This window comes from Geospiza fortis, unplaced genomic scaffold (assembly GCF_000277835.1).
Source record: "Geospiza fortis unplaced genomic scaffold, GeoFor_1.0 scaffold491, whole genome shotgun sequence".
NCBI lineage: Eukaryota > Metazoa > Chordata > Aves > Passeriformes > Thraupidae > Geospiza > Geospiza fortis.
In genome coordinates this window covers 768,017-789,527 of record NW_005054390.1, presented here as the reverse complement: position 1 = coordinate 789,527, position 21,511 = coordinate 768,017, and the positions used below count along the sequence as shown (strand labels likewise).

The following is a 21,511-nucleotide window of genomic DNA, read 5'->3' as shown; positions in this document are numbered from 1 at the left end:
GGTGGGTGGCGGTCCCTGGCAGAGGGGTCGTGTCGCGCTGTGCCCTGGCGAGAGCTCGGAGCTGTTGGAACAGCGCCTCCCCAACAGTTTAGTTCCAGTTAGTCTCGTGTAGTGCTCAGTGTCTGGGAAAGCTTCTTTGCAAGTTTTCAGTTGTTATGTCACCAAGACGTCGGGAAGACTAAAACTATCACTTTAATTTCAGTTTTGGGGTGTTAGCGTCAGTGTATGTCTTGATAAAAGTGTGCTTTTTCAGACATTCAGAAAAAGACAAATATGCATGTCCAGAACCTCGCTAAAGATAAAATCTTTAGCTTCTCCATTCACCCTTCAGTTTCTTTTTAAATTGATATGTTCAGATCAGAAAACCAATACCATGGCTTAATGTCGTGGTAAATAGTTAAAAAGAAGTCCTAATCAGGCCTATATTCCCATTACAAGTTACCATCTAACTGGCTTTAGCCTCTTCTGCCTACCTTGAGTTTTGAAATAGAACCATCTACAAAAATGTTACAGTGATAGATAAGTAACATACTAAATGTTGAATGTATTGATGCTTAAGTTTTAATTTATGTTTTACAGAGGATATCTTGACAACATTACAGCAATTGGGCCCAGAACAGTTGGAAGTCCAGAAAATGAAGTTCTTGCAGTCAACTACCTCTTAGAACAAATCAGGGGAATAGAAAGAGAAAGCACGGATGCCCACAAGATATCTGTAGACATACAGAGGCCCACAGGCTCCTTCAGCATTGACTTTTTAGGGGGTTTTACTAGTTACTATGCAAACATAACCAATGTGGTAGTGAAGCTGGAACCTCGCAATGGAGCTGAGCATGCAGTGTTATCCAATTGTCACTTTGATTCCGTACCAAATACCCCAGGTAGGTCCGTGGGTTTGTTCCACGTTTCTGTGTGTGACATGAGCTGCAGGGCTTGGCTCATGGATTTCTCCTACCAAGTAGCCACGCTAGAATAATGCTCGTGCCAACTTGTCAGCTTGGTCTCATTGAAACTCATTGTTTAGAGTGACAGGTTGATCCTGTTACACTCAGGATTTCACTCTCATTTTCTGGTAGGCAGTGATTTACAGATGCTTATTTAGATTTCTGGGGAGTTTGGATATATCTGCCTTTTTTGTACTTCACTGCTTATGCATATTGTTTATGTGCTGTTTCCACCCATCATCCAGGTCTTTTCATACTCCTGTACTGATTTAATCCTGGTTTTCTTTCCACAGGATGCTTTGTGCCAGAGATTATGCCCACACGCATTAACGAGTCTGTTTTCCCTCCTTTTACTGGTATCTCAGATTTTCAGTCTGATATGCTTAAGATATGCCAGGGTTTTTTTTCTTTCCACATTCAAAGTTTCTGTCTTAAAAGACTGTAGTGATCAAAGGCTGGAGTACTATCACCTTGATAGTGTGTATATATTTTACTGCTAGTTTGACTGTCACTTTTGCGTACTCTCTTATTCTTGTTCCTCTATATTTTTAAAATCTAATCCTTTAAAATTGTTATTGCAGCAAGGGTGTAAACTGCTTTGTAAATTTGTGGGTTTAACAAAGCTAGGAAGGTATGGATCTAAAACACAAAATCTGTTGTGACACTCAGCCACAGGTGTGTGCCTGTTATTACAGTTAAAAAACACCCACAGCTGGCACTCACCAATGGTGCAGCTTTTACTGGAATTTCTTCATTTACATCCCACGCAATATTTTATTTTTTTGGTAGTGAGCCTTCTGTTCTTAGCACATGTGACTAGTCTTCATTATTAAGGAAACAGTTGAGTGTTAGCTAGAGAAACAAAGCTTTTGCTGGACTCCTTCTGCCTTTTTTTGTGAACATAAATAGTGTATAGAACTTCTCTTTCTCAATCGTATTTGTACAACATGAGCTTCTAAATTTAGCTTAATAAATGCATTATTATTATACATGCTCTGTGACTGAGGAACTGCAGAGATGCTAATTACTGCATGTATAGTCTGTGTATGTCTACCAAGACTTAGAGTATTTCACAAGCATAGTACTATGATAATTAAAAATTGTTTTCAAATTGGTGTCCTGTGTAAATTGTGTGTCGATTTCTGTGTATTATAATACAGGATTATGTTTACATCAGTTATTTTCTTTACAGTTACTCAGACACTAAAATATTTCACCAACCTTGCACGGAAGTGCCAAAAACATAGGAGTGGTTTGTATAGGATTTTAGAGCAAACTGCAGAGGAGCCAGAAATCATCCTGTATGCTTGTTCTTAATCACAAAACAGCCTAGCGCTTTACATCAGCAAGGAGCTGCTCTGCCTTTTGTTTTCTTAGTATGCCACTTACACATTACCTAAGCAAGAATCTTTTGTTTTCTCTTCTCCTGTATTTCTCTTAGCTGTTTGCTTACAGCCCTTTTTCTCATTACCAGAAGGGTGGGCTTTTAACCAGAATCAGCATGACTCAAAGATCATCTGCTTGTGGTGCTTATAGACACAAAATGTGTGAAGGAAATCTCAGTAATTCATTTATTTTAAAAAATAGAAAGCTTGTGTTACTTGTGAAGGAAAAAACATAACCTCTGAAGTCCTAAAGTATGTGTCTTGTTCTGATTCTACTACTCTTCAGTTTATGTGGCCTATTTTATTATTTTCTGATAAACTTGACAGCAGAAACGTTCTTGAAATTATCATTGCAGACATGATGTGGTTTTCTTAGTTTCACAATACCTGCTGTAAAATGTATTACAACCTCCTGTCAGTTTTGTTGTGTATGAGGTATTGTGGTATATTTTCTCTGCAAGTTTGTGTAATAGTCTCTGGCAGCATGGCTGCTTTTGTCAGATGTGTATCTCTTGAAGCCAATAACTTTTATTTTTCTTAGCCTTACAGCAGGGCAGGTAAATGACTAACCTCACTGTAAACTATGCATCTGCTGAGTTTTCAATACAGCATTTTAAATAAAATAATTCGGCGTGGCTAAGAGCAGACTCCTAATAAACTAGAGTAGCAGTTAAGGTCCCTTTCAACTCTGAATGTTCTGTGGTATTCTGTGAAAACCTGTGACAATCAGGGCTTTAAATCAGGTATTTTGGTGGTGATCTATGGAAAGCTTTTGTCAGAACAAGGCCATAATTTCTGAGAAATAGGGTAGAGAATTGCGTATTAGAAAGATTTCAAAATTACTTATTCTATGCAATAAACTAAAGCTAAAACCTAGACTAAAATTTATATTAGGAATATGTTGGTTTTGTAGCAGATACTTCTTAAGTTTTGCCTGGTGACAAGCTTTGGAAAAGCTGCTCTTTTTTTTCCTTTAATGTGTAAATTGAACATTTTGAGCAGCTAACAAGTATACCTAAATAACTGACTCCTGAAAACACCATTGTTGGCATCTCAGTGCATGTCAGCAACATGCGTGCAACCCAGGCCCACAGGAATGAGGTTTAAATTTCTGTTTTCTCCCAAATTTTATTTATTAGAGCAGGATAGGGAGGTGCTACAGCTTGCACCAAAGTGAGGGAAGTGGGAAAATGAGGCCTTGACTCAAAGATGGCTGCTTAATCAAGATAAAAAAACAGTGGGGTGTGGGAGGTGTGAGATTGTAGTTGAATGAGAAACTCAAAGACAACAGAGATTAGAGTGAAAGGGGTTTCTGCAAAGAAAAAAGAGTTGTGAAAAGCATCTGATCATGAAAATCTTTTATTATAATGTATACCTTATGGAGACTTTTAAAGGTGTGAATTCTGGTGTTTCCTTAGCTTTATTTTGCAGTCTTAGCTTTATGTTACTTTGAGATTTTGTCCTCCTAATTGAATGCATTGTAACAGTGTAGAGCACTTCAGGGTGACTTGTGTGGGAATGTTTATCTCTTAAAATTTGAGAGTCCTGTTAATGAAAATTACATCCTTATTTGTTCATGTTCTGTTTAGGAAAATAGATAATTATCACATTGCTTTTCTAGTAACCTGGTTAGTCTGTTTCTCTTGAACAGTAGTGTTGAATCTGATATCTTGTCATTCACTTGCCCAATTTCTGAATTTATTTTTTCTTTCAACTGTTGCTTTCAAGTAGTATTGCCAGAGGGTACAAGCAGCACCAAAAAATATACTAAAGCTTAACACAATTGTACTGCAGTTATATTAAAACTGAAATAGCATAAACCATTTTCTCTCTGTTGTTTTTGTTACGAATCTGTGTGTTTGTTGTAAGCCTTATTATTTTGCTGATTATTTCAAGGTGCCAGCGATGATGCTGTTAGCTGTGCGGTGATGCTTGAAATACTTAACACACTTTCAAAATCATCGGAGTCCCTGCAGCATGCTGTCATATTCTTATTTAATGGTGCAGAAGAAAATATTTTACAGGTGAGAATGTGCCAGAATTAGAAATGATACATCAAAGCAGTATATTAAAACTCTTAACAAATGAAAGATATAGTTTGTGTTTAATCTCTTGAAATATTCATTGATTAGCGCTGTCTTTTCTGGGGAGAATGTGTATAATTTGAAAGGAAAGCATGCATTTGGATTAAGGGTATTGTATATACTAGTTTAAATAGAAGACTTGCATTTTCTGCATCTGTTTGTGTTTTCTGCTTTGTGTCTTGAGTTATATGCAGTCTTGAATGATGGAAAATAACATCTAGGCTTGTCTGGTAGATGTTTGACCTATATTTTTTTGTTTCCCCATCAAGGCTAGTCATGGCTTCATTACACAACATGAGTGGGCCAAGTCAATCAGAGCTTTTATTAACCTGGAGGCAGCAGGTGTAGGAGGAAAAGAACTTGTTTTTCAAACAGGTATGAGCTTGCATTGTGTCCAATTTCTACACTAGGATAATTTGATAATAAATTATGCAGACTTGAAGGAATATTGAAAATGACTCATAAGCAAAAGACAAGAGAACACCTGTGCCTTTTTCCCAGTCCTGTGCAGCAATTAAATTGTTCTCAGTCTTTAGATAGTTACAGGCTAAAGCTCTACCACAGAAGTTTCTTCACAGGTGGGAAGCCTGTGGAAGGCAGAATAACAGAATTGTGTTTCCCTTTTACTTTAAGATAAAAAGGAGAAAAGTGTTTGGGTACTACTTATATCTTAACACTCATACTTTCACATGTTCTATTTATTTTTCACAGCAGTTCTTATAAAATCAGGAAGATGTTGGCATTAGAACTCCATCTCATGCTCAGGAAGCTGCAAAACTTCTGTGTTTTGTAGGCTACAGTTAGACCAGTGCCCCATCCTAGTTGGACTGCAGACTTTCTTGTCCTGATGAAGCTGCTTAGATGTTTACTTGCGCTGAATGCTTTAGGGGGACAGGCTTTTTTCTAAACATCAGTATTGATGTGTGATACATGATGGATTGGAAGCTTGGCTAAAGGTTGTGACTTCTTCATTAATGCTAGGTCTTTTTGGGACGTGACTTATCTGCTCTGCCACTGTTGCCACAGGAGGCAACAGTGGCTTAGTTTTTTTTCCCCTCAGGTATAGCTAATTCTTTCTCTCAAGTGTGAGTCATTCCTCCAACACAATTAACTCTCTTGCTCCGCAGAGCATATAGTACAAATCTCCAGTAAATTACTTTGTGTTACTTGTTACCATGAGAATGCATATCCTAACTGAAGTTCAAAAAATATTTGCTGTGAATTTTCTGCTCATCTTTTGTTAGGACCTGAGAATCCTTGGTTGGTACAAGCGTATGTAGTTGCGGCCAAACATCCCTTTGCCTCTGTGGTGGCACAGGAAATATTTCAGAGTGGCATTATCCCAGCAGATACTGACTTCCGTATCTACAGGGATTTTGGCAATGTTCCAGGTATGTTATCAAAAGACATGTCAGTACACACTACATTTTTATAACAAGGACACTCGTCTCTGGTTGACTATGTGAACATCCTCAAATTTGATCTGTCTGTCACACTGGGAAGGAATTTCCCTGTTCCTTTCCTAAGGAAAGAGTTTTTAGATTGAGTTTGTCATATAGTTTGCTAGGGATGTTTTTAGATGACTGGTGTTTTCCAGAAAGAAGCTTCGTGGTAGAAAAGTTTCTTGAGAATCAGGAAAATACTCCAGGAATTAACAGTACTCTGTTAAATATTCTGGTTTGAAACATTTTGGTACATGATGTAAATAACCCGCTTGCAGGAATGAAATGTCTGTATCTAATAGATAAAGCAAAAGCATCTTCTTTAGAGATAGTGACATAGTCATTAATGCATTTTCATTTTCCTTTGGTTTCGTTTGGTTGGGGATTTTTATTGTTGTTGGTTTTTGTTTTGTTTTGTTGTTGTTTTTGTTTGGTTGTTGTGGGTTCGTTTTTTTCCTTGCTGGTGGTGGTGTTTTGTTTGGGGGATTTGATTGTTGGTTTTTAGGGGATTTTGGTGGGTTTTGTTTGTTTTTTTTCCATAATCAAGGACAGGACAGAAGCTTTTTAGTTTTGCTAATCTGTTTACAGCTTGCTATCCTTTCTGTGGAGAATGAACAGTGGGAAAGAAATGTGAAATGTTCACATAATGAACACAGTTCAAAAGACTGTAAACTTCTGTGAAGTCCTTGTTGTCCAGGACAGGTTGTCATTGGAGTCACTTTCAAGAAAAGTGATATTTTTGAATTGATTATTGGTACGAAGCAGTTGTTCTGGCATATTCTGTACTGTTCTGAAGTAAGCTTCTAGTCTGAAAATAAAGTAGCTGATTTTGTACGTCTTCTTTGTTCAGAATCGTACCTGGATGGTAAATGATTTCTTACTGTCCTCTGGGTTTTTTTTATAAACCAATAAAAAATAATTAAGCTTAACAAATAGTTCGTTCCTCAGAATTGAGACCTAATTTGCTAAAAATTGTGAGAATTCAGATTGCAGGTAGCAGCTTTTTGCATATGCAGCTGAACAGGTGAATGGGATACACTGAATGTATAACTTATCAAGCAGAGGGTTTAACCTTTGGGTTTTGGTAAATACTTTTGTTTACACATTAGAAGTACAAAGAGCGCACCTGGTATTTTCAGAAGGTGCTCTGTAGTTTCACAGTGCTGCTTTTTTTTCCTTTTCAGCATGAACATTTATTGAAGTGTTGCAAGTAAGCATTTGGCAAGCACCTTGTACATCTTGTACACAAGGCTGAGATGATCTGGTGTTTTCATGTGTTTCTCCAGTTGGGTACAGATGTCCTGGGAATGGGTACATGCAAAAGGACAGAGATACTTTAAAGTGTTTTAAAGCTGTTCTCTTTTAAAGACACTGGAAGTCCAGTTAGTTTTCTTTCTGTAAAGAAGACTACTTTGTTCATCTCTTAGGATAATGACTGGGTTACAGACTAGAGCAGCATTTTCTGTAAAGAAAATGGGAGGCTTTCACATATTTGTTTTGGGGTTTTAGGACTGTATAGATTTTAAAAATGCTGCTTTTCTTTTTGTAGGAATAGATTTGGCTTTTATTGAAAATGGCTACATTTACCATACAAAATATGACACATCTGACAGAATTTTGACAGATTCCATTCAGAGAGCAGGTTGGTACTTTAAGGATTCAGTAACTTACCAAAGAGTAGTATTGTAGCTGCTTTTTTCATTTTGCTGTAAGACTGCTGTAGTATAAATTAATAATTTTAATGTCACATTCAGTACATGTTGGTTGTGTTCTCAAGAACACAAAGAAAGAATTAACTGAATACATACATTTTAAATAAAAAAGAAATATATTTGGTCAGCTTGGGAAGATTAACTTTACCAGCATCCTGTGACGTTAGATTCCACAGTTGCTTTCAAATCAAAGTTATTGTCTCTCCACTGATACCTGATTATTCAGCATTCTGTGTTCCTTTTATCTCACTAAGTCCCATTATTGGTTAGTGTTTCTCATCAGAAGCTTTTGAGTAGTTTGGTGGCATAGAGACTGATCTACCAACAGAGATTTTTATATTTGAATGTACCTCAGGCAAACTTATGTGGTAGCACACAGATTGGGTAAACAGGATTTATTTTCTACAACAGGTTGTGCTCATAGCAGGCTATTTGACAGAATGCAGTAAAAAAAATGATGAAGACCTTTAATTTCCCAGGAAAAGCTAGCATCATCCTAAATGCCTCCAGGATTTTGACTATTTACTCTTCAAGTTTATATAGAAGCCAGCTTAGATGACCAGCATGAATAATTAGGGTTTTAAACGCTTCCTTGCACCAATTCAGCTGCAGGACAGAAAGTAACGCTTTCAAATTCCTATTGGAAAGATGATTTTACTGGTCATGATGGTTATATGTAGAACTTGTCCCATTAAATATATGAGAGATTAAAAAAAAAGACAAACTTTACAGCCAGTAAGCACTTTTAATGGTCTAATAAAAGCAAAATCAAAGTTGAGAATGATTGCTCTCATTTGGTTACCTGTGTTTTGGCTGTACTGTGTGAAAACAAAAGGTGATTGGTTCCTGGAGGCTACAGAGTAAAATAGTGGTCTTGTCTTTACAGTCATGTAGGGAAGGTAGGGCAGGTAATTCATAGTCATGGAGACCTGGAGGGGTCACTTAGCAGTGAGGAAAGGATGAAGATTAGGAAATTTTAAACTCTTCTATGGGTTAGCCTTCAAGTCCAGTGCTAAATATCAGAAGTGAAGAAGAGTTTGTGGGCTGAAACCCTAACTGTTGCCTCCACTGAGGTGATGTCTTAAGTGCATGAGACTTCCCAGGTATACTTATTTTGACAGCTGGATAGAATAACTCATGAAGATACTATTTGTATACTCAAATACCTGTTTGAGTATAATCATTTGTGTATTCATGCCTTTGTTGAAGATATTTCTATACAATTTTTCAGAATGGTTATATTAAAAATGCTGTGTGGTAATTTATTAACCATGATATAATTATACTATGCATCTGCTCCTTTAATAGGTGACAATATTCTGGCTGTCCTAAAATACCTAGCTACATCAGAAAAGTTGGCTAAATCTTTTGAGTATCGACATGGAAATGTTGTGTTCTTTGATATACTTGGTTTATTTGTCCTGGCTTATCCTGCTCGTGTTGGCACAATTATGAACTATATTACATCAGCAATTGCTTTTTTTTATTTAAGCAAAAAAGTATTACAACCAAAACTCAGAGGTAAGTCTAGGTGATTTTGGGGTTTTTGTTTGTTTCCTTGTGTTTGGGGGTTTTTCGGGTGTGTTTTTGTTTGGTTTTTTGGTGGGGTTTTTTTGGCTTTTTTCATTTTTTTAATTGCATTACTCTTCAACACATAATAATTAGTAGATGCAAATGCACAGGTGAAAAAGTGTTCAGGCCATTACAGCATCTGGTTAGTTGAACTTCAGAAATAAATTTTAGGAGTGCAGCATGCCATAGAAGTTGCTTTGCTTTTAAATCTTGCATCTGAATATTAATAATGGTGAAAGAATATGATAGGCCCAGATGTCTAGAATTCATGAATCATGGTTTTGTCTCTTATCGTTTCATGAAGGTTAAAATTTAATCTTTTAAAGATCTGGAAATTGAAAAAAAAGCTGAGTATCCATATTATGTTTTTTATTTTGTTAATTCAGATATGGTGTCAGAGCTGTGTTTCTTTGACACCTGTCTGTAGACAGGATCAAGTAAGGAAAAAAATGGGGAAAATTACAGTAAAGTTTAACAGAGAGTGTAAATCAACTTAAATCTAGTTAGACCTTCTTAGTATGTGTAGGAACATGCCTATTTAAAAGAAATAAGGCTTGAGAAATCACCCCCATCTCCTCCTCAAAATCCAGAAAACATTTTTGGAGTAAGAAAATGTTACAAGAAAAGCAACTCAAATTTTTTGTTGTTCTTGGGAGGAATTAGGAGAGGGGCTTGGGTTTTTTTTTTTGGTGGTTTGTTAGTTTGGTTTGGTTTTGTATTTTTTTGGGGGAGAGTTTTTGTTTTGGTTTGGAGTTTTTGTGATGGTTTTTTGTTGGGCTTTTCTGTATACTTAAAAGTGGAACCGTGGCTTGACTGGCCCCCTCGTAAAATTTTTGCTATCAAGAAAGCTGTAATCTGCAAAATACACCAGTATTCTGGGAATAAACATTGCAGCAGGGATGTGTGCAAATAGACATGCAAAGAATTAGGCTAAGTGATGCAAGCTATGCTGTTAAGATAGCTTCACAGGGGATCCTTTTATTTTGGTCAATAAAGTAGTTAGACTATGGGGTAATTAAAATTTTGATGATAGTCTGCAGTAGAATACACAAGTATTGAATGAAACTTCTTTTTTCTTCTTCATAGCTGTTCATAACCTGAAGAAGTTGCTGACTGCATTCAGCTTAACCCTGATAAGCTGGGTGTGCACACTGGTGGCAGTCCTCATGGTGGCAATGTTTGTCTCCTTCATTGGACGGGCTCTTTCTTGGTACACCCATTTCTATGTTTCTGTGTCTCTCTATGGCACTGCAGCTGCAGCTAAGCTCATTCTTGTGCACGTGCTAGCCAAGAAATTCTTCTACAAGGTAGGCAAGGCTTTGTTGTTATTGTTGAAGGGCAATGAGGTGTTTAATCTGTGGAAGACAGATTTGAGCTGCTTAAAAAAAAGCAAGAAGTTTTTAGTATTTAAAGTGTCACTGTGAAAAATTGCTTCATCTAAACATAGAGATTGTTCTGCTAAATCAGAGAGGTAAGAGCTATGTGATTTAAGGCAGCTTTGACCTTCAGGAGATGTTTCAGAAAAAAGGCAGGAGCCTTTGTGACTTAGGTCACACCAAGCCCGGGCAGTGCCACAGGCTGGGGCAGAGTGGTTGCAAAGCTGCCACAGGAAAAGGACCTGGGGGTGCTGGTGACAGCAGCTGAACATGAGCCAGCAGTGCCCAGGTGGCCAAGAAGGCCAATGGCATCCTGGCCTGTGCCAGCAACAGTGCGGCCAGCAGGAGCAGGGCAGGGATTGTCCCCCTGTACTCAGCACTGGTGAGGCCACACCTCAAATCCTGTGCTCAGTTTTGAGCCCCTCAGTACAAGAAAGTAATTTTGGTGCTGGAGCATGTCCAGAGAAGGGCAGTGGAGCTGGGGAAGGGTCTGGAGCGCAAGTTTTGTGAGGAGCAGCTGATGGAGCTGGGGTTGTTTAAGCTGGAGAAAAGGAGGCTCTGGGGGGATCTTACCACTCTCTGCAGCTGTCTGAAGGGAGGGTATAGCCAGGTGGCATTTGGTCTTTTCTCCCAGACAGCCAGCCACAGGACAAGAGGAAATGTTAAGTTATGCCAGGGGAGATTCAGATTAGCTATTAAGAGACATTTCTTTATGGAAAGGATTATCAAGCTCTGAAACAGGCTGCCCAGGGAAAGGGTTGGGTCACCATCCTTGGAGGTATAAAAAGATGTCTAGATGTGGCACTTAGGGACATGGTTTACCAGTGGTCTTGGCATTGCAAGGCTTAGATCAAATGATCTCTAAGGTATTTTCCAACTTAAACAATTCTGTGATTATTCTGATTTGTAGTTGTTTTGACCACAGCTGGAGATGGAACAGGGCTCTGTCTGTGTTCTTCTCTGCAATAGGTAAAAGTCATTTAGGCCCCTGCAAAGCTCAGTGAGGATTTGGTATGTTACTTTTCCATTGCTGTCATTTGTCATGATTACTCTATGTGTACCTGTTTTGCTTAGGATTCTTTTTTATGGACTAACCAATGTGATTTAAGATGTGTAATAATTTCATAATTATGGATTATAACAGTCTCATATGGTTTTATGTTAAATACGAATAATCTTGAGGTATCTGATAGATGACACTCCTCCAGGGCGAAGTTGACTACTCAGGCCTGCTAGGTTGAGGTTTTAGGTGCAGTAATATTTAGTCATTCAGCTTGCTGTTACTTATATTATCTCAGCTGTTTGGGTGGGTTTTGGACAAGGGAATTTAGGAAGCCTTAGTTGTCATCCAAGTACAAATGTTTGAAAAAGTTTTAAGAACTTCATGCCATTTGATTGTGTGAAAGGTTCTGAGTGGATCCATTGTGTCTTTCTCTGGAAGTAGGTTTTTTGAAAGTTTTTGGGGAAGGGCAGTGTTAAGTGGTACATGTATCTTACTAAGTGCATGTATTTGGTGTTTTCCCTTTGTGGAAAAGATGAGCCATTTATTAAATAGATGCAGTGTTACTGTTTTCCAGTCGTCTGGATGAGCTGCTTGTTACTTTCATTAGCTGTTGAGACATTTCAGGCTCTAGATCTACTTCATGGCTACTAATTGCCTAATCATCAGATCAACCATCTGAAAATCAGAAGTGTTGTATACTGTAGCTTGCACCACACTGTACAGTTAATGTTGCTTCTGTAAATTGCATTTGCCTTAAAAGTTGCATAAAAATTTTGGAAGCCAGTTTCTTCTTTGGCTGTCAGAGGCAGATTCATGGCTCAATAACTTGTGAGTTGATAAGCTTTATGTTTTGAAATAGGTTTGGCAACTTTTATGTTTCTTCACTCTCCTCTTTTTTTTTATTCTCACCCTGAAACTGAAGTAGGTGCTTTCTGGTAACTATTGTTCATGCGAGCAGTTCCCTGTGCTGCTAGCAGGACTTGCAGTTAGGAATCGTGCCCTGCAAACACTGCAGAATTGCCCATGTAACATAAAAAAACCACCAAACCCAAAGCAAATCATACTTTTGATAGTTAAATTTCTTCTTCCTCCCCCCCCGCCCCTCAAAACATATCTGCTATTGTCTCACATATTATGTCTTTTATTCAAAACAAGTAACATATTTTAATAGACAGACTTCTGAAGTGATAGCTTGTGGCATGACTTAAAGAGGAACCAATATAATATTTGTGCATTAATAACAGTGCTTGTGTAAGAAGTCTTTTAACAGATGTTCAAAAACAAGTTTACATTCTCAGGAGGTCCAGATAATTTTTCACCCTTAAGTATTACACAGTTTTTTAATGTGCTGTGTTACTTTTTTTTAAAAAAGACCCTATTCACCTGAAACACTAGCCTTGTGAATTCTTTGGTATTGTCTTTTGTACATTGCCTTCCTCCTTCTTCCCCAGCCTATGTAATCCCTTTTTCAAGTTATGTCAGCAGATTTAGAAAATTAATAAAATACATACGCTGTCATGGATAATTCTGTATGGTAAGAGGATGGTGAGATGATGCTATTCAAAATTGTTTTGCCCAAGGAAAACAATTGTATACAAGGAATGTGGATTTTTCTATGTGTTCTCATGAGATGGGGCCTATGGAATGTGCACAGTAATGAAATGTTTTTACTTCTTTTTGTTACAGAATGTGAATGAGCAGTTCCTGGCAGATGTTTTTTTTGATGCCTCATTGATGATTTGGTCAATAGTATTGGCTGTGATGACTCAGATGGGCCTTTGTTCAGCGTTCATTTTTACATTATGGGTAGCATTTCCTTTACTCACTAAGCTGATGATCCACAAGGAATTCAGCCAAAAAGGTATGGGTTTTGAGGGGCAGAAATTATGTTTCTAAAGCAAAAGAAATTGCAAACATTGACTTTGAGTAGTCAAATTGACTAAGTCACATTTTTGTCATGAAAAAAGTGTTCTTGAACTAAAGACAGTTCAAAAGTGTGAGAAGCTTTAAAAATACACTGAAAAACATCCCAGTTCTCAGGCTATAAGAACAGTATGTGAGTATATTAATAAGTGATCAGAATTTTGATGAACAGTAAAGGTTCATAAAAATATAATAATATTTAAATGATGCTTGGGACAGTAAACCTGTTTCAATTTTTTTTTTGTAATACAAGATTAATTTTGTCATGGTTTTGAAAATTATACTGGTGTTAGCTGTGCAAAATGAGATCTTCCCATATCCATGTTAGGGATGAGGACCAATATTGTGTATTGGGACTTGCAGCAGTATATCCTTGTGGATATTTCAATAAAGGTGTGTGTTTATGTCCTTCTAAGCTTCTACTTTTTTGTCTTTTGTTTTTTCCTGTTCTGTACAGGTGCCACAATAAAGTTTATTGCGATGTACATGCTGGGGATGTTTGTTCCCTATCTATATATGCTGTATCTTAGTTGGACTGTGTTTGAAATGTTTACACCTGTCATGGGACGAAGTGGTTCAGAAATTCCACCAGATATGGTGTTGGCAGGATTTATTGTAATCTTCACTGTGATCCTGTCTTCCTATTTTGTAAGTAGAATTTGCAAATGTTGTTTAAAACCCTTAAGCTTTCTCTATAGTTTAGAATAAGATGTGCTTTTTAATTAATACTGGAAGTTAGTGATAATTTGACAACATCTTAAACGTTACAGGAAAGTTCTAGAACATATGTCAAAGATTCCATGGTTTGTGTTAGTCAAAGAAAGATCATTGAAGCAGAGCTTATATTGCTCTATGGTGATGTAGTACAGACTGATGTAAAATACGAAATGTAATGCTAAATTTTGAGTAGAGATTGAGTAGAGATTTGATTTAGGTGTAATATATGACTGAACAATACATATATAAACTTCAAAAAGAATACTCAGATTTGTTGGCTTTTTCTGCTTCCACAGAACCTAGAAAAATTGGTTTGTTGGTTTGGCTTTTTTTTTTTTGTTGGCAGATGTTTTAAAAACAAGAAAATTTTGAAAGTTCCAGGAACTACTCACTTTATATTTCTTTTTAAAAAAGGAATAATCTTAAAAATACTAGTTCTAAATACTGAGATTAAAAAGGCATAATTGCAAGTACCACCTCACACAAGACATTTCTTTTTAATGTACCTTCAGTTCCATAATTGAATTTTAGAATTATACAAGTAGTGGTTTATATTTATGTGTTGCAGTTTTATAACTGGACTGTTTTTTTATTCTCTAGATTAACTTCGTTTACCTTGTCAAAAGTACAAAAACGACGCTAGTAACTTTAACTACTGTGTTTGTAGTCACTCTGATTCTCGTTTGTAGTGGAATCTTCTTTCCTTACAGTTCTGATGCAGCTAATCCAAAGCCCAAGCGAGTCTTTCTCCAGGTAAGAAAAGGCTTGCATGTTGTATTGCCTCTTTTGGTTGCAAGAATGTTTAGTTTTTTCAAGGCTTAATATCCCCTTTCTTTCTTGGTTTAAAAGCTCTAATGATTATTCCAATGATTTGAATAATCATATTCAAATTGAATATGATTATTCAATTTGAATAATCATATCCAATGATTTGAATAATCATATTTCAATGATTTGAAACAATTGATAATGTTTCCCTTGTTCACTCTCGGTGTTCAGCTCACCTGTGTCAGAAGAGCAGGGTGTTTTAGGGGGGTTTAAGTAGGTGAATTGTGTGAGCAATGGTAATTTAAAAAGTGAATGTGGTTTGAGGTGGGCTAAAACAGTCATCTTCTGATAGTGTTTTTATGATATGTTTCTTACCTGAGTAATTCTTGCATTTACATTCATAAATACTGAGATATGTGTTCAGTGCTGAAAAGTCTACTGAAAATGCAGCAGACCTTAAGCTATTTCAGACCTTAAGGATATTTCAGAATCACCTCTGACTCTTGCAAACTCCAGAGGCTCCATTATCTTTCTGTGTTTGTTGTTTTTTCTCCTTCTAGCACACAAGCAGAAGATTTCATGATCTAGATGGAAATATGGTTAAAAGTGACTCTGGTATATGGATCAATGGGTTTGATTATAATGGAATATCTCACATAACTCCCCATGTACCTGAAATCAATGACACCATTAGAACTCCATGTGAGGAGCAGGCTCCCTTCTGTGGCCTTCCTTGGATTCTGCCAGTCCATTTCATGTTCCGGTTTGTGTGAACTCTGCCTCGCTTGAGCACTTTACTGCAAAGTACAGGGGTTGTTTATGCAATTTGACTTACATAAGGGAAGAAAAACTAAGGATAATCTTGGTCTAAAAGTAAACAATCTTTCATCTGTGTCTTCTTCCCCAATCCTTCTGGTCTGCTGCAGGAGCTGTAGAAGTTGATGTGTGGGAATTAGATGTAAGCACCAGAGAAGAAAAAGGTGAAAGAGGGAGAGCCTCCTAAAGGGTAGTTCAGAGGAGGAGGATATAAGTTTTCTCCCTTCCTCCCTTCCTGCACTGCAGCTGACAGCAGAGGATGTTTAGAATAGCAGGTCTCCACAGAAGGAAACCAGCTGCTGTGGCTGTTTCTCACATCACAAGAATCTTGAGAGCAAAAGCTGATAAAATGTTCTCACTCATTTGTTTTGTAATTTAAGGCAGATGAAGGTAATGAATTGATACACTAGTGACAATTTTTCTATTAGTATGTCCTTTAAATATTTCTCTGGCCAAAAGCTGATTTTACCTGTCTTCAGCTAGAATCAACACCTTTTGATTATTTCATGTAGCAGCACCACAGTCAGCTGTACTATGGAGAAACTTCTTGTCTTCTGACCTCAGAGTGTTGCATTGAGAATAACTTGAAACTTTTTTTTTCTCCACAGGAAAAACTGGTATCTTCCTGCTCCGGAAATTTTGCCAAGAAGCCCCGTTCAGTTTAAACTTGTGTCCAAGAAGCTGATGCCTTGGAATTCTGTGAGGTTAAGCTTTGAAGCATCTGGTGAGTGACTGAAGCTTCTGGTTTATGATTTGTGTTTCCTTTTATGGCCATAATAAATCAGACTTTGACTCCAGTACTGCAGGTTCTAGTGCTGTTCCCAAGAATAGTGAGCTTTCTGAGATTAGCATGAATTAATTCAGTTCCATAGCACACTAGAAGCTGTGAGTAGTGTCTTGCAGTTCTTATTTCTGGGACTGGTAACTTCATCTGTCTCGAGTAAGTCTATTTTACAGAAGGTCTTTTCTAAGCTGGATCTTGTAGCATTTTATATGTTAGTATGTATAAGACTTTTTTATATTTATTACTATAAAATGTCCCATGTTCCTCTGTTACCTTAACATCACACTTATCCCAGTGCTTAGAAAAAATTGGAGCATCTTCTGTAGAGAAGACGTTTCTGTTGTGCTTTGCAAGACATGAATAGCAGCTCAAGGATGCCCTGCTGTTCCAAGGGAAAGCAGGTGGTTACTCTGCCTCTGCCTGTTGATCCATGTGGGCACATCTCTGTCCCTGCAGGCCCGAGCCACATGTCCCTGTACGTGCGGCCGCGCGCGGGCTCCGCGCTGTCCCGCTGGTCCCTCGGGGATGGAATGCCGGTACCCAGCCTGGGGGGAGACTACTTTGTGTTCTACTCCCGTGGGCTGCACGCAGCTCCCTGGCACTTCTGGGTGGAACTGACGGTGAGTGTGGCACTGCTGGAAACTGATGATGCCTTGGTCCACCCTCTTCCCACCATGGCTGCATTCCTGTGTGAAAAGTGTCACTGTAACTTTCTAATATTTTCCTTTATTTGTTAGATCTTAATTCTACTACTTTTGATAGGTCAGCTTTATAGATCAGCTCCCATGTATTTCCCATGAATAGTCCACCAACTTTCAAACAGCCAAAGGAAAAATATTTTTCTTGTCTGCATGGTCTTTGATCAGAAGTTTTGATTTCTCTGATCTTCCCCTCACGGTTCCTGAAGTTTTATCTTTACTACTGTTATTTCAAAGTTGATTTTTATTATTATGAGTAGTTCCTCTTTCTCTTCTCTTGTTTGCTTGGTTTTGGGAAATTACAGAATCGTTGGTGGAAAATGTACCTGTCCTGAAGCTGAAGAGAGTTGTAAAATTTTTGTTTTCTAAATTTTCTTTTACACTATTTTCAGCTGGAAGCAAGGCTTCCAGCCTTCCTGTTTGAGTGGGATTTATTATCTGCCTCCCCAGCCTTCTAACTTGCAAAGGAATAATTTTTTGCAGACTTGTATATTTTTTGTATAGGTTTAGCAGTATCGTATATATGTTTTTACTATAGGTTTAGCACTTATCCTTTGAGTAAATATTACAAGTATCTTTGAAAGTTCAGAAAGTCAATTTTTCCTTCCTGCACCAGGCAGTCTAAACACAAATAATCCTCAAAGGGTACTCGATAAGGCAGATTGGAGTCTCAAGTGTGAGAAGCCTTGCGAGTCTGATAGAGGCAAAGCTAGGCAGAAGGACCAGTGTAAACACTGTGTTGGAGTCCATATCTTGATTTGTCAGCAAAACAGACAGATACAAACACTGAAGTAGGAGCATGTGGAAGCTGTGTAACACATCAGAGGCACTGTGATCTAAACATCTGGTTGCCAGTTCATTTCAAATTGAATTTGTCATGCAGTCAGACTGATACGTTGAAGATAGGGAGTGTTTTAACATAGAGGACAAAGAACTGCAGGATGGACAAAGAACTGCAGGACAGATACTGTCTGTAGAAAACTGCATCTGAATTGATGTATGTTGAAGTCTCAGGAACAGTCATAAAGACTGTGTTGTCCTTTTCTCACTTTCAGGCCCCAGAGAAGCATTCTGATGGAATAGTCTCCCTCGCCATAGCAGCACATTACTTTTTTGGGGAAGATCAAAAGTCACCTCAACTCTATGCCTTACTGGACAGGTTTCCAAACTGGACGTTTTCTTCTGGCTGGTCCTGTACCTATGACCTTTTTGTCTTTTAATTTTGACAGCAATGCTGCAGGGCTAATAGGGTTATCTCTGATGCAGCATGCCCTTATGGCAAGCACTTTCTAACAAGATACCAGAGACTTCAGCAAGAATTTAAAATATTTCAGCAAACGGTATTTCTTTGGCAGTCTGACTGTTTAAAGACTACTGCTAACTTGGGGATATAATGATACTTTTCTGAATGCAGTTCACCTTGGCTCTTCCACTGAAGTGGCAGTTTGGCTAGTGGGTTTCTTAAAATGAAAACTGCACTTGATGAGGTAATATTAGCATAATAAATAGTGGCAATTGTAATGGGAGGGCTTCATGGAATTATTTTGATACTGTGTAAAATACAACTGTACTTGACTGATACATGGAGTATCACCTACCAATCCTATCCGTCCTGTTCAAGTCTGATCTCCAGCTAGAAGGTGTTTGTTCCTGTGGAAGCACAGCAGAGGTGGCAAAATCCCAGGCATTACTTTTGTCACTGGATGAAGTCACTGAAAGCTGTGGTACTCATGTTGGTTGCGTTGAGTCCTTGGCAAATGCACAATGCAGAGAAATCAATATTATGATGGGACATGGTAATTGTTTATCCATATTGTATCTTTGTTAAAAAACTTAGTCCTACCCCTTTTCCTGTCTCTCTGGTGTTACAGCATGAGTGGGGCTAAGTTCAACCTAATTACCATCTTGTGGTATTGTTCCTGTTGGGATCTTTCACTATCAGCACATGAGCATGTGACTTGCTCTCTCATACATAAGAGTGCTAAGTCCTTACTCCTTTAAGTGGATGTCTTATAATTAACCTACTCTAAATTTTTAGTTTCCTTCCAATTTATTAGAATTGGCTAATTTTGGTATCTCCTCTGGAGAAACTTTTGGTAGTGTGTCAGTATTGCACTTGCTAATGCATTTTACTATTTCTTAAAATAAGGTTTCCTTTCCTTAAGGAAAAGCACCCAAAAGAGTAATCTTGAAAAGATGTCTAATATTCTGGATTGCTCTTATTTTATTTTCATAGGCTGGATTTTTATAAATTATTGTGTTTTAGAGTATCTTCCAATGTTAATTGGCAAGCTTTGAAATCAGAAGCTACTGACCTCTTTTTTTATACTTGCCATTTTTGGGTTTTTTAGTGGAGTGGTTAATAGTTAAGGGTAATTTTTGAAATTCAAAGAACTTGATACATCTGAAGGAACTTAATGTTTTTTTCCAAATTATATATAAAACATTTGGCTATATCAATATCATGCTACAAATTTAAATAGTTAATCTTATTAATATTGCTTAATGTCATGCAGAGCTGATTTTGTGCAGGCATCATCATTTCGAGTAGAAACAAGCTAGTACTGGTAAGTTTGCAGAGCACATGAAAGAAAATTGACAGTTAATTTGTGTGAGCTGTGATGGGTAACAACTCTTCAGTCAGGTGTTTTTCCTTTAGATTGTTCTGCAGTAGTGTGTAATAGTGGAAAGAACCAGTGTCATTGGCTGGTCAAGGGACATAAACAAAGATTGTCAACTCACTCATGGACTAGGGTAAGAGGTTTAATTACTGTAATCATAATGAACTGGCCATCAGTATCTTAAAACCTGGGGGTTTATACATTAATGTGCATTAATCATTACTTGATTGTATCTGATTTGAAAGTACAATCCCTATATTATTTAAAAGTGCTATTAATGATTTGAAAATCAGAGTTATGAACTAAAACTCCTGTGTCTTGAATCTCTATGATTGTGTTGTACTGTACTCTAGCTGATGCACAGCTAGTTAACTAAAGCTGCACTGATATTTACCATCTTTCTCAGTTTTGATTTTTGTGTTTTGCTTATGATTTAAAGCTTTGGAAGTGCTGTGTGAAGAATTCATACGGGGAGCCAAAAATATAAAAATGCCTGTTGGCAATTTCTGAAACTTTAAGTGAAGCAATAACTTCTGCTGTCTCAGGATTCAATCCTTGTTAAATAAATTTATTATGAGGTATATCTGGTTGGTTGCAAGTTTCTGTCTTTGTAAATAAAAGCAAAACTTGATTGGTGACACTTGATTTTTAGCATGATTTAAGGCTATATCTTTGAGTTTCCATTCATTGCAGTAATGTTTTACTTGAACTTGGGGTAGAAATACTGCTGAGAGCAGTATAATACTGCTGGGTCAGACAGCTGGTGTTAGAGATGTGTGGAAGATAAGCTTGGCCAAAGAATGCAAAAATCATCTGAGTTGAGAAAAGTCAAAATGGGAATTCTGGGTGGTTTCCTGGAGAGGAGGGTGGTTTTTGAAAAAGATGTGATACAGAGGAGTCACAGGTAGCCAAGCTAAGTATTCTTTGCAAAACTGATCGTTGAGACCAGTTTTATTGTTAATCTAAGATAAAAAAAGAGGATGGAAAAATTCTGTGTTTGTGTCCCTATTCAAGTACAAGCAGATGAGTCTTCTGCTACTGTGGGTTACTATTTCTCCTAAAAAACCTATGTATGATTTACTCTCTGAAATGTATGAAACGCAAGCAGCTACTAACTTTAAGGATACAAGGGCATAGAGTAGAAACATTATTTATTCTTAGTAGAGGCAGTAAACAGTTGGTTAAAATTACCTTATGCTCATTGGAAGCAATTTACATCCACAGCATTTTCTCAGTTGCTTTCTTCTGGTTTCTCCTCATTTTGATGGCTTTGAGAATCTACTATGTTTTCTATTAAAATATGTATTTCTGAAGCTGAGTACTAAGCACTTTATCAGTTTAAGCAAAGGAGGCCCCTACATGTTGTTATGCAATCTAGTGCATCCTTATAGTGTGTCACCATACCTTCAAGATTGTCTTTCAAGGAGCATGCATTTGAAGAAAGAAGTGTTGGGATAGGTGCAATGAACAGGAAAATTTCAGCTGTCATACACAAACTGTTGAGCTGAGTGGGGCTGTTCTGTGCTAATAAGACCCGTCTTTAATGTCTGTCAGTCTGTGTTGGATTGCAGCTCTCCTGGAGAAACACTAATCAAATAGACAAGATCTAACAAGTCTGTACAGAGGTAGTTATAGCAGGTGGGACGAAGCTGAAGAACAGTTTGTC

General features: G+C 37.5%; 1 protein-coding gene across 1 annotated transcript; it reads left to right on the top strand.

The window, feature by feature from the left end:
* The first annotated feature begins 564 nt into the window (after positions 1–564).
* Positions 565–20,483, top strand: ERMP1 (endoplasmic reticulum metallopeptidase 1). Its single transcript, XM_031060785.1, has 14 exons — positions 565–881; positions 4,226–4,353; positions 4,683–4,788; positions 5,658–5,804; positions 7,405–7,497; positions 8,876–9,088; positions 10,226–10,446; positions 13,205–13,379; positions 13,899–14,089; positions 14,759–14,911; positions 15,487–15,689; positions 16,351–16,466; positions 16,983–17,146; positions 18,280–20,483. Exons 1-14 carry the CDS (start codon positions 569–571, stop codon positions 18,442–18,444), a joined length of 2,388 nt encoding a protein of 795 aa, XP_030916645.1. The 5' UTR covers positions 565–568; the 3' UTR covers positions 18,445–20,483.
* The last annotated feature ends 1,028 nt before the right edge of the window (positions 20,484–21,511 follow it).